The 13,524-nt window shown below is 40.7% G+C and overlaps 1 protein-coding gene across 1 annotated transcript in view; it reads left to right on the forward strand.

The window, feature by feature from the left end:
- psmc2 (proteasome 26S subunit, ATPase 2) overlaps positions 1 to 13,524 on the forward strand; it is a 34,403-nt gene that overhangs the window by 14,202 nt on the left and 6,677 nt on the right. The window contains exons 3-9 of the mRNA XM_033039881.1: positions 2,217 to 2,298; positions 6,813 to 6,912; positions 9,067 to 9,198; positions 9,439 to 9,511; positions 11,744 to 11,839; positions 12,534 to 12,698; positions 13,378 to 13,465. Coding sequence (XP_032895772.1) covers positions 2,217 to 2,298; positions 6,813 to 6,912; positions 9,067 to 9,198; positions 9,439 to 9,511; positions 11,744 to 11,839; positions 12,534 to 12,698; positions 13,378 to 13,465 — 736 coding nt within the window. The remainder of the gene's footprint in view (positions 1 to 2,216; positions 2,299 to 6,812; positions 6,913 to 9,066; positions 9,199 to 9,438; positions 9,512 to 11,743; positions 11,840 to 12,533; positions 12,699 to 13,377; positions 13,466 to 13,524) is intronic.

Below are 13,524 nucleotides of genomic sequence, written 5' to 3' on the forward strand. Positions count from 1 at the left end.
GGGACTGCTGATCAGCCATAAGCAACCTCACAAAAGAGTGACGGTCCAGACCATCTCGAGATGGCTGAAACAAGTACTGACACAGGCTGGGGTGGATACTAACGTTTTTAAATCTCATTCCACCAGGGCTGCAGCTACATCGGCAGCAGTACAACTGGATGTGCCCATGGACCAAGTCCTCGAAGCAGCAGGATGGTCAGGGGAAAGAACTTTCCAGTCATTTTACAATAAACCAGTGATAAAACTGGAACATTTGCAGAAAAAAATTTAAATTCTGTAAATTAATTAAACCCATAAAAGGGTTATAATTTGTGTTAATAAATTTTATGATTTCAATAACGAATCTGTGCAATTATGTTAACACTATTCCTCCCACAGTCAAGGCAGACGTGATGCATGGACTCGTTTCCACGGCATGAAATCACAGAGCTTTAAAATCTTCACGTAGTCACTCACGTGACTCCGAAGTAAAATAGTAAGATTAAACGAGAACCTACCAGTTTGAAGTTTGATCTGTATTTTATGAGGAGTTACGATGAGGGATTACGTGCCTTCCGCTCCCACCCTGATCATATACTTAACTGGTACCTCTTCTCTAATCTTACTATGTTTAGTCATTACAGTTATCTGTGATTTCACACCGCTGCTTTGAAGAATGACACGCATGCGTCCTGGCGTAATCCCTCATAAAATACAGATCAAACATCAAACTGGTAAGTTCTCGTTTAATCTTACTATTTAGTAATATAGATAGATAGATGGTAGACAAAAGTGCTGGAGAAACTCAGTGGGTGCAGCAGCATCTATGGAGCGAAGGAAATAGGCAACATTTTGGGCCGAAACCCTTCTTCAGACCCCAACATTTATCTACCATGATTAGGTCTTTGTTGTGAGCTCCCATAGTCCCATTTTGCAGTAAACTGTCTGGTCCAGTCTCATTTCCACATCTGCATGACAAGAACTTGAAAGCGCCACATGCCAACTAAGAAACAACAAATCTTGTGAGCACAAGATATTCCTTATGAAGTATAAAAATATAGAGGAGAGTAGCCAAAATCATAAATCCCAAACCTCATCTCCCATGCCCGGGAAGAAGAGGATTTGCCCGGCAATCTTGGAATCATGAGATTGTAAGGTGACAAATGTGTTTGAGATAACTACAGAGGGTTCACCTTGTTGTCTGCTTCAGGACAACATTGCTAACACCAGCCGCCTTTTCAGTTGCTGAAGAGTTGCTTCCCAAATTGCACTTAGGATTCTGTCCAGTTGGTGGCACAATGGACATTATTTTCACCATATTACAAATCATTGGTTCAGCAAACAGCAGTAACCACTACAAATGGCTTTTTTTTTTACTGCAGAGAAGTCTGCTTCTACAAATGAAAAAGAATCTTGAACAATCTTCCCAAATTTATCAGCCTGATAGTATGTCACCATTTTTATATCAGCTTCCCAATGTCATTCAAGCCGTGATCTTACGGTCTGTATATCTCATTGCAGAATCATGTCTCGCATGAGTGTGTTATTAACACCTTCTCAAACTTTCTTCTCCTGATGTTGCCCTTCACCAACAGGTTTCCTGATGGAGCGGATTTAACGTATAGGACAAATGGGAATCTGAACAATATATGTCACATTCGCTCCAGACCACGGTTACTTCAACTTCAGTCAGTGAGCTGCATTACATGCCCGTCTGTGCACTTATTCAGTGACTGAGGTCGAAGTCATCATTCGCTGATACATACATGAATCCTGGTCTTGTAATCAACACCACTTTTGTTCTGTTGTGGAACACCAGACTCCGACAGTAAACATACTTGAGCAGACCCCAGAAAACCTGGGTCAATTGCAATAGTTCAGGAGCAACCGCTCAACAAAGGCAGGCATACTTGAAGGAATCCATCATCTTCCCACAATTTGCAGGACAACCTTCCATTACCTGAGACTAAACATGTTTTCAGGCTCGTGGTTCTTCCCTATAATTCTTGTTCTTCACCATGTTTCTACAGCTAGCACAAGTTGTTGGAGAGACAGTTCCGATGTGATGCGCAGAACCCACTTGTTTTCTCCAAAATGACCAAAGGGCTTTTGTGTTCCCCACATCATTAGAAGTTTTGACGCATCTGATTTTCTAACAGATTGAATGGTATATTACACCAGGGTGCCATTGCACAGTATGATGAGACCACTGTACTTTACATTGTCTTCTCTTGTAGGGTCAGAGTACCTATTCCAGGCAGATCAAGCAAGTGGAGGATGACATCCAACAGCTTCTCAAGAAAATTAACGAATTGACTGGTACGATTAAGTAAAGTCTCCGTTGCTGTACAAAGGGTGGTGGGTGTATGGAACAAACTGCCAGAGGAGGTACAGTGCCCTTCATAATGTTTGGGACAAAGACCCATCATTTACCTATAACCGGTGGGCAGCGCGACTCTTGTCAGCAGTGGCCTCTGCAGTCCGTCTGTCTTTTTATTGTTTTCTGTCTTGTTCTATGTAGTTTTTATTGTTTTTTTTGTCGGGGTATGTGTGTGGGGGGGGGGGGGACTTTAAGGTCTTTCCCCTGCACGGGACCCGACCTTTTCTTTGCCGGGTCTCCGTTGTCGTTGGGGCTGCAACGTGGAGCGGTCTCCAACAGGAATGACCTGGGGCTCCAGTCGCGGAGCTGCGGATTTACTCACCATCACGGAGCTGGCCGAGTCCGGAGCGGGTGGAGCTGTGGTGGAGCGCTGCTGTGACCCGACACCCGGAGATTCGGAAGCTCCTACCGCAGGTCTGTGGACAGTAATACCGGGAGCCCGGGGGTCCCTGGTGGGAGACCGCTTTTCGGGGCTTCCGCAACGGCGACTTCTCCCGCCCGAGTTGCGGGGTTGAAGATTACCTGGAGCGGGGCCTACATCACCGCCCCGCACGGCTTGGAATGGCCGCGGGACTCTGTGAGCGCCCGCCGGGGCTCCAACACCAAGAGCCTGCCGGGGCTCCAATACCCGGTGCGTGGCCTTGCATCACCCGGCGTGGCTTTAATGGCTACGGGACATTTAACATCGCCCGCCGGGGGCTTTGACTCTGTCTTTGACTCTGACATGGGGGGGAGAGGGGAGTGCAGCGGAGAGATATGTTTTTTTTGCCTTCCTTCACAGCGAGGAGAAGATGCGCTGTGAAGGATGTGTAAATTGTGTTGGGTCTTGGGTCTTTTTTGTTTTGTATGTATGGCTGCAGAAACGGCATTTCGTTTGGACCTCAACGGGGTCCAAATGACAAATAAATGTATTGTATTGTATTTATTTATTTGCCTCTGTACTCTTCAATTTAAGATTTGTAATAGAAAAAAATTACATGTGGTTAAAGTGCACATTATCAGATTTTATTAAAGGGTATTTTTATACATTTTGGTTTCACCATGTAAAATTACAGCTGTGTTTAAACATAGCCCCCCTATTTCAGGGCACCATAATGTTTGGGACACATGGCTTCATAGGTGTTTGTAATTGCACAGGTGTGTTTAAATGCCTCCTTAATGCAAGTATAAGAGAGCTCTCAGTACCTAGTCTTTCCATTACCGTTGGAAACTTTCCATCACCTTTTATCAACATGAGGACCAAAGTAGTGCCAATGAAAGTCAAAGAAGTCATTGTGAGACTGAGAAATAAGAATAAAACTGTTAGAGACATCAGCCAAACCTTTAGCTTACCAAAATCAACTGTTTGGAACATCATCAAGAAGAAAGAGAGCACTGGTGAGCTTACTAATCGTAAAGGGACTGGCAGGCCAAGGAAGACCTCCACGGCTGATGACAGAAGAATTTTCTCTATTAAAGAAAAATCCACAAACACCTGTCCGACAGATCAGAAACACTCTTGAGTCCTGTGTGGATTTGTCAATGACCACTGTCCGCAGAAGACCTCATGAACAGAAATACAGAGGTTACACTGCAAGATGCAAACCACTGGTTAGCTGCAAAAATAGGATGGCCAGGTTACAGTTTGCCAAGAAGTACTTAAAAAAGCACCCACAGTTCTGGAAAAAGGTCTTGTGGACAGATGAGACAAAGATGAACATATCAGAGTATGAAGGAGAGAAGGAAATGCCCAAAATTCAAAGCATACCACCTCATCTGTGAAACACGGTGGTGGGGGTGTTATGGCCTGGGCTTGTATGGCTGCTGAAGGTACTGGCTCACTTATCTTCATTGATGATACAACTGCTGATGGTAGTAACATAATGAATTCTGAAATGTATAGACACATCCTATCTGCTCAAGTTCAAACAAATGCCTCAAAACTCATCAGCCGGTGATTCATTTTACAGCAAGACAATGATCCTAAACATACTGCTAAAGCAACAAAGGAGTTTTTCAAAGTAAAAAAATGGTAAATTCCTGAGTGGCCAAGTCAATCACCCGATCTGCATCCAATTGAGCATGCCTTTTATATGCTGAAGAGAAAACTGAAGAGACTAGCCCCCAAAACAAGCATAAGCTAAAGATGGCTGCAATACAGGCCTGGCAGAGCACCACCAGTGAAGTCACCCCAGCAACTGGTGATGTCCATGAATCGCAGACTTCAAGCAGTCATTGCATGCAAAGGATATGCATCAAAACACTAAACATGACTACTTTCATTTACATGACATTGCTGTGTCCCAAACATTATGGTCAGGGCTCGTGCGATCCTTGAAAGTCCTGGAATTTGGGGGGGGGGGGGGAAGCAGTAGGATCCAGCAGAGTCAGACCATGTGCTGTCTGCATCGTGGCGGTTGTGGGCCTGGGGTTGAGCCTGGAACTCTGTTGAGGTGACACCTCCACGATGGTGGCCAGTGGAGAGGCGAGGGTCGGCGGAGTCTTTGGTGGATACCTGTGTGAAGGGCTGGAGTAGAGATACGGGTCGACGGATCTGGCCCCGGGGAGGCGGTGAGAGTCGGCAGCCGCGGCGGTTTCAGTGGCCCGGGCCTGGGTTTGGCCGGGGAGACGATGAGGGTCGGAGAAGCGGTGGATGTTGTTGCTGCTCCTCGTGGTGGCCATCTCGGCCTTGTGGTGGTCGGGCAGGCGACACCGCAGTCCAGTGGTGGAGCTCCGGGTCTGTGGGTGGGCGGTCGTGTCGGTGGAGGGACCGGTCTCGAGGCGGGCAAGCTTGTGATCTTTGGTAGAGTCCAGATTTTGGTCCCTGAAAATGGGATTTTTGGACCTTGACCTAAGAGTCCTTGAAGAGTCTTTGAATTTATAGCTGTTCCATGTGTACAAACCCTGTATGGTGGCCTGAAATGGGGGGGGGGGGGGGACCTATGTATAAACACTGCTGTAATTTCTGAAAGGTGAAACCAAAATGTATAAAAATGGCCTTTATTAAAATCTGACAATGTGCACTTTAACCACGTGTTACAAATCTCAATTGTGGAGTACAACGGCAAATAAATAAATGATAGGTCTTTGTCCCCAAACATTATGGAGGGCACTGTAGTTAAGGCTGGGACTATCCCATCGTTTAAGAAACAGTTTAACAGGTACATGGATAGGATAGGTTTGGAGGTATATCTACCAAGTGCAGGCAGGTGGGACTAATAGTGTAAGTGGGACAAGTTGGGCCAAAGGGCCTGTTTCCACATTGTATCACTCTGATTATGACATATCACAGACATTTCACTGAAATTAGACCAATTCGTTAATATTTTAAATTGGCTTTGCCAATTTGAGCTAGATTTACAAACTCCTGGGTTAAGAATTGTGATTTATGCGATCAGGTTTGTAGGCTAATTGGCTTGGTATAATTGTAAATTGTCGCTAGTGTGTGTAGGATAGTGTTAGTGTGCAGGGATCGCTGGTCAGTGCGGACTTGGTGGGCCAAAGGACCTGTTTCCACGCTGTACCTCTAAACTAAACTAAACTTGAGCAACCGTGTGAACTACCAAACTGCCTATAATCAATCAACCTTTCTCTTGTACAAGATTCGTCAAGCCTTTAATATTTTCTTGTGCCACTTAATAGTTAATAATGATCAGCAAAAAAAAGATACTAAGTGCTGGAGTAACTCAAGGGGTCAGGCAGCATCTCTGGAGAACATGGATAGAAGAAATATCAGGTCGAGACATTTCTTAAATGTGAAGAAGGAACCCGACCCGAAACCTCACCTATCCATGTTCTCCAGAGATGCTGTCTGACCTGGTGAGTTACTCTGGCACTTTGTATTTTCTTTTGTAAACCAGCATCTGCAGTTTCTTGTATCTCCAGGAATGGTCAGTTGCTGTGCAAACAAGCTGGTCTGACTTCTCAGTGCAGTACTGAGAGAATTGCACTGAGATACTGATGTTTGGATGACATGTTAAATCAAGGCTGCATTTGTTCTCTTGGTTGGGCATAAAAGATCTCACAGCACTATTGCAAATAAAAAAAACAAGCGAGTTTATACTGGTGAACTGATTCAACAATCTAAATCTCTGAAATGCATTGGTTTGCTATTAGCACGTGGCTTTTTGTGAGAATTTGTAACATGCAAATGTATAACAAATTCCAGAGACCACAGTTCAGAATACTTCATTGACTATAAAATTGATTTGGTCTGACCTAAGGACAAAATGTAGAATACAAATTCATATTACTCCTTCACAGGTGGTGTTCAGTCAATAACAGAAGTCATATAAAGAATTTCCTCCTACGGTTTCCAATTTATATATCTGATCTGAATTGAAATCATGCATGAAAAGTAATACAATTTGAAGTCACATTCTAAGAATTGGTTTAATATCACCTTGCTGTGTAGTTTTACTTTGTTTATTGTGGCAATTTGACACACGTTTAAGGATTGCCTTCTTTTGTGTAGGTATCAAAGAATCTGACACTGGTTTGGCTCCTCCAGCATTGTGGGACTTGGCAGCAGACAAACAGACTCTCCAGAGTGAGCAGCCTTTACAAGTTGCAAGGTAAGGATTCTGAAAGATTCCAGGTCATACTGAAGAAAGCTTATATTTATGCTATCCTTTTTCCCCTTGTCATACTGAGCCTCCAATTCGTGTACATCCTTAATTTAACTGGGACACATGTTGAGCAATTTAATGAGATATAAAATAGACACCCGAAGCAGGTTAAACAGTAAAAAGCTATTCCCCCTCAACAGAGAGATTCGTAAATAGGAAACAGATTTAAATTAATGTGAATAGTAGAGGAATGTTAAGGAGAAAATATTAATCAGGATCTTCAGTTAACTCTCTGAAAGATTAGTGAAAGGAAATCCTCATCACGTTGCAATTAGCATCTGGATAAGCACTTGAAAAGCTATAATGTGCAGAATTGTGGATTGAGGACTGGGAAATGTGATTAAATTTAAGCCCATTTTGGCTAACATGGATATGAGGGGCTGAAAGGCTTGCAATGTGCTAGAAATGCCCATGATTCTTTGAACTGCTGTCCATTTCTTGAGAATAGAGAGAGTTGCAATATTTTTCGAAGACATTTAAAGTTATGAAGGATATTGTGAGGATGATTCAGGAGTATTATCTCGAATTGAGGGAATATGTTTGTATTAAATTTTTGATTTTTTTTTAACAGAACTACTTGGAAATTGAATAATGTATGATGGAGAGTAGTTGAGCAAGTCAATTGCATTTTAAGGGATAGTAGACAAACCTTTGCAATTAAGGTAAAGGCAATTTGACTGTTCAGGGCAGTTCTGGATAATAACCTTTAGCCAACTAATTTGTGTACTGATTTGTGTATAACTAATTAGCCAACAAGCCTGATTCTGTAGCTGGAGGTGAAATAAATCTTAATAGCCACTGAAACAAGTAGAATGGCAAAATCTGACCGTGATTCCAAATATGAGTCATTTTCATTCACAGTTTTCACAGAACAATTGCCTGAGCATTGTTACAGAACAGACAAATCTGTATTTGGCAGAGTTAAGAATGAGAAGACATGCTTGATACAATTTTTAGAGCTTTCTGTAATACAAATAGATCCGGTATCGTTCTCCTAAGAACATTTATGAACCAAAGCAAATATCCGGGTTTGATAAGCCGCATCTTGGAAAATGATAGAAAAAGTAATTAGTTTGCTTCTGTTCAAGATTTTCATTTCTTGAAGTAGGATGCTGTGTGTGTTTCAACACCTTCCTATTAATTGTTCCACCAGATTTGTGAAGATTCCTACTTCCATCAAGGAAGATGAATTACATTAAGTTGTCTCCAAATGCAAAGCAGGGTAATGGGACTGACTGGATATATTGACAAAGTGCTAGTTCAGATTTGATGGGCTGAATAGCTCCCTTCTTTGCCAATGTGACCGTCCAAGTCTTTTCAGTATATCCCAAAACAATTTACAGCTAATGAAGTGATTTTGAAATGTAGCCAGCATTGTTAGTAAGAGAAGATAAGAGCCAATTTGCAAGCTCCCTGCCTTTTTTTTTTTACTGTTGCTAACATAGATAGAAAGCTGGGTTGGAAACACGTTTATGAAATGGAGGTGACTTTGTTACATTGAAAAATCACTCTTCCTTAAGTTGCAAAATTACACAGTATTTTGGCATTTCATGGAGCTTTTGCCTTCTAAAGATGTGAGTTTTGCTAATTCAAATCTAATGCATAATGTACTTGTCCAGAGAATAGAAGAACCATCCTATCACCAACTAGAGACTGGCTTACCACCTACCTCTGGGGGCCTTCAGACTATTCTCTAATCGGACTTTACTGGACTTTGTTTTACACTAAACATTATTCCTTTTATCCTATATCTGTACACAGTGAATGGTTTGATTGGTAATCATGTATAGCCTTTTAGCTGACTGGATAGCACACACCAAAAAACAATTCACTGTATCTCGGTACATGGGACAATAAACTAAACTATAAACTATTCTAATGTTGACTTTTATTTTAATGACCTTAATTTTACTTGATCTGCCTTCCAATGGGGACATATGATTTTTCACATTGCTGCATTTCTGAAATAGTATTTTGACATTGGTTAAATAGCCCAGTGAAGTCTAGCATTGGCACTAATACAAATGCAAGTTCATGATTACAGATTGACACTGAAGCTTATTGACAAGATGACTAAGAATTTTTCTTTTCTTTTTACAGATGTACAAAGATTATTAATGCAGATTCTGAAGATCCCAAGTACATCATTAATGTGAAGCAATTTGCAAAATTTGTGGTTGATCTAAGTGACCAGGTGGCTCCTACTGATATTGAGGAAGGAATGAGAGTTGGGTAGGAACCAAACTTTTAGTTTTCATGCTGACATGTACACTTTTTGTGTTTAGTTTTTGGTAAATTGCATTAATTCATTATAACTACTGAAATATAAGGCAATCTTAGACTTACATCAACATTTAAGAATTACATCAAGAGTTGATTAACATTCATTATATTAATATTTTATACAGTTAGATATCTGATATTTTATTGCAAACTGTGCCATATTTTAAAATATTACTTTAAACATTGCAGTGTGGATCGAAACAAGTACCAGATACATATTCCACTGCCACCAAAGATCGATCCTACTGTTACCATGATGCAGGTAAATTCAATAGCGCAACTTGCATTTATGTAGTGCATTTATCATAGTTAAACATCCAAAGGGCATCTCAGGAGTATAATTTGGCTGATGTCTACATCATCCAGAGAGAAGATATTAGGTTAGATGAGGTAAACTAAGGTTGGACAAAATTCCAGTAATTGTTTATACGATAATATCATGTAAAGAGCAGGTTGTTGGATTGTTGGAAGTGAATGTTGGATAGAGGCAAGACTTAAAGGACCACTGAGTGGCTTATAGAACTGAAGATGGTTATGGGGGTGAGGTTGAGGTCAGGCTGGAGTTGAACACAAGATTTTAAAATAAGCAAATTGGAAATTGACAGAACATGGGATGAGTGAACAGACTTTGATATGTGAAAACGTGGCGGTGGAGGGTAGAAGTGAAGAGGCCATCCGGGAGAGCAGTGGAGCACTTCCACCTGGAGATATTGGAAACATAGGCGAGGATTTGAGCAGCAGCTGTGTTCCTTATGAAGCAGGTAAGGGTAGAAATTTCATTTTATGGTCACAGGAAACGAGTGACTGGTTTGATACGAGACTGATTAGCAAGTATAATGGCCAGAGGTATTGATTTTGGATGTTTAATTAGAGCAAATGTTGTCTTATTTTGGGGCTGGTCTATCAAATTAGCAGCAGTGCTGGAGTTCAGTGAGGTGGCAGGGAAATAAAGTCACTAGGTTTGTGACGACTTGTGATTTTTTTTTCCGGGTACAGCTTGTTAATGAGCAATAGGATTTGGGATGTCCAAAGGTTAACCACCTCAGTGCAGGAACAAAAGAGATTGCAAGAGGGTTTGAGGGTTAACAAGTAAGATCAATCCTACTACTTTGGGCAAAAGAGAATAAGCATCAGAGGACGTTTGAGTGGTCGACCATGTTAAAAGCAACATACGGGTCAAAGGTGAAGAGCGTTGCTTTGGCACTGGCAGGGGACAGAAATCGGTTCAGATAAATTCAAACAAGAGCCCCAAGCCACTTGTGACTTGAGTAAATGGAATGGCACAGCAGTTTTCAAGACAAATAAGATGAAATGTTTCTTGTTTTCAGTCAGGATAATGACGAAGTGAGATAGAGATCTTAATTATATTTCAGCGATATTTTAGAAATTATCACTGATTCAATTACAAGCTGAGTTCATTTAATTAAATCTATGTTAAAATGTTAACTGGGCATTGTTGATTTGTAAAAACGCCTTCACAAAATTGTTTTCAGGACAGTTTGCAAGGTAAATACCAATATAAAGATGGAGCTCAAAAATATGTTACATTTATTTTTTAAATGTATCATTAGATTATTTTTTTAAGTGCATCATTAGGTTTCCTTTTTAATGTTAGCCTTTTTCCTTTTTATGGGCGCCTTTCAAGAGTCTCAAGGACACTTTACAAAAATTTAGCAAGTAGAGCAAAAACATGTAAGCGGAATGAAATAAATAGTAGAGACATGACTAGTACACAAATTAAAGACAGAATTCAATTCAAAACACAATATGAGGCAATTCAAGCACAGATGAAAAGGGAGGGGGACGTGGGGCTAAGGATAGGCAGAGGTGAAGAGATGGGTCTTGAGGCGGGACTGGAAGATGGTGAGGACCAATTGCGGATCAGTTGGGGGAGGGAGTTCCAGAGCCTGGGAGCTGCCCTGGAGAAGGCTCTGTCCCCAAAACTGCGGAGGTTGGATTTGTGGATGGAGAGGAGACCGGCTGATGTGGATCTGAGGGACCGTGAGGGTTGGTAGGGGGAGAGGAGGTCAGTGAGATATGGGGGGGCCAGATGGTGGAGGGCTTTGTAGGTGAGGACCAGGACTTTGTAGGTGATCCGGTGGGAGATGGGAAGCCAGTGAAGTTGTTTGAGGACTGGAGTGATGTGATGCCAGGATTTGGTGTGGGTGATTAAACATGATTAAATAACGAGGTTTGCCATCATAATTTAAAATCAAACTTAAAGTGCTACGTTGTGAATTTAACGACAGAATTACTAATAAAACAACATTCTATTTGGTTACAGTTTTAATTAAACAAGTAATTTGGCTTATGACTGGACAATGATAATTTTTTAAGCTGCCTTCAGTGTATTGAATGTGCTTCATTAATTATATTTTAGAGCTATGTGGAGACATAATTTGACGTGTCTGGCATTAGGGAGAAGCATTTTTTAAAGTTATTATGCTCTAGGTTTTACTCCCTTTATGTAACTAATTCTGCAATGGCCTTTCAGGTGGAAGAAAAGCCAGATGTTACCTACAGTGATGTGGGTGGCTGCAAAGAACAGATTGCAAAATTGCAAGAGGTTGTGGAAACTCCTTTGCTACATGTAAGCATAATTTTTAGTGTAATACTTTATTGTATGAATTGCATGTGATTAGGATATGAATATTTGCTTATTGATTTAAACAAAACTGAAAAATACCCCCAAGACTTACTTGAAAAAGTTTCATTTAAACCGTGTAAAACTTCATGTCATCCATAGAAAAACTTGAGTCTTCATTTTGCTTTAAGAATCCCACGTGTGGCTTTCTAATTAAATACATAAACTACGGGCCAGTCCCCTTTGTGACAATGGGGTGGTGACCTCATAACTTTTTGATATGTATGACTTTGACTAAGAGCCTATGGTATTATACATTTCAATTTATATTTTTTGTAGAAATAAAGTTTGCGTTTCTTGAACCTTTCACAGCAGAAAGTATATAATTTTGCCAAAAATTAAAAAGGCACAAGAAAAACACAGAATTAACTAAAAATAATCGTGTACAATTCAAGCTTTTTACATGATGTCTGTATTTTATTTGGTTTAATTGTGCAGTGGCATCTGTATTTTGGTTTGGTTCCATGAACAATGAAGCCGTGAAAACATCAAGAAAGTCTAAAATCTAAAAGTCTAATGAAATGTGCTCGTTTTTTCTTAAATGTCAAAACTACTGTAGTATTAATGCGCAGTTCCACTAAGTGGAATACTCACACTGAGCAAGAAAGCATGAGAGCTCACTCGTTGATTTAATTTACAGCCAGAGCTTTTTATAAACCTTGGTATTGAACCACCAAAAGGAGTGCTGCTCTTTGGACCACCAGGAACAGGCAAGACCCTCTGTGCTCGAGCTGTGGCTAATAGGACCGATGCTTGCTTCATTAGAGTGATAGGATCGGAACTGGTGCAGAAGTACGTCGGAGAGGTAAATAATGCTATCTTTTTATTCTTGTGACAGAACTAATTTCTAAAAGTTGATGACACAAACCCATCTATAGGAATATTATCTCTGAGGATCAGTCTTTTTCCCGGGATATTGAGATAATCCTAAAAAAGTTGATCTAAAAATAAAAATTACTGGAAATATCCAGCGAGATAATTGACATTTCTGTCATTTAGTTGACATTTCCCCCCGCTCTCCAAAAAACGAAAGAAGTATTACAGTTAAACAGTCAAAACTGACCAGTTCTGATAAAAACTGGTGAAATCAATGTTGAGGTCTGAGGACTATAATGTGTCTAGTTGGAAGATGATGTGTTTTTGAGTGTTTCCAGCATTTACAGTTTATGTTGGAAGGAAACCACAGTTCGGGAAGAAAGAAGAAAGGCATCTTGGAAGCACTAGTGTGGGAAGTTATCCAAATAGATGTGGTGAAATTGTAGTAACTGAAAACAGAATTGGATACCCATTTCAGCTCCCCTTTAATAGAACCTCTGTAAGATGCTGGATAACTGCAATGGTGAAAGGTCTCCCACCAAGGCCGCCATAGTACTAAATAACTTGAATGCTTTTTGTTCTCTGTATAGTTAACGTTGCCTTTCACCAAATTAATACACAGTAATTTTTATCTAGATTCGGATAAAGATTTATTTTTTATTTTTTAGGGTGCTCGAATGGTTCGTGAACTTTTTGAGATGGCCAGGACAAAAAAGGCGTGCTTGATTTTCTTTGATGAGATTGATGCAATTGGAGGTATTGTACTTATCTTCAGCATCGTTTTGCTGCTATCTGACTGTTTGATTTATTATTTC

Source organism: Amblyraja radiata, chromosome 21 (assembly GCF_010909765.2).
Source record: "Amblyraja radiata isolate CabotCenter1 chromosome 21, sAmbRad1.1.pri, whole genome shotgun sequence".
NCBI lineage: Eukaryota > Metazoa > Chordata > Chondrichthyes > Rajiformes > Rajidae > Amblyraja > Amblyraja radiata.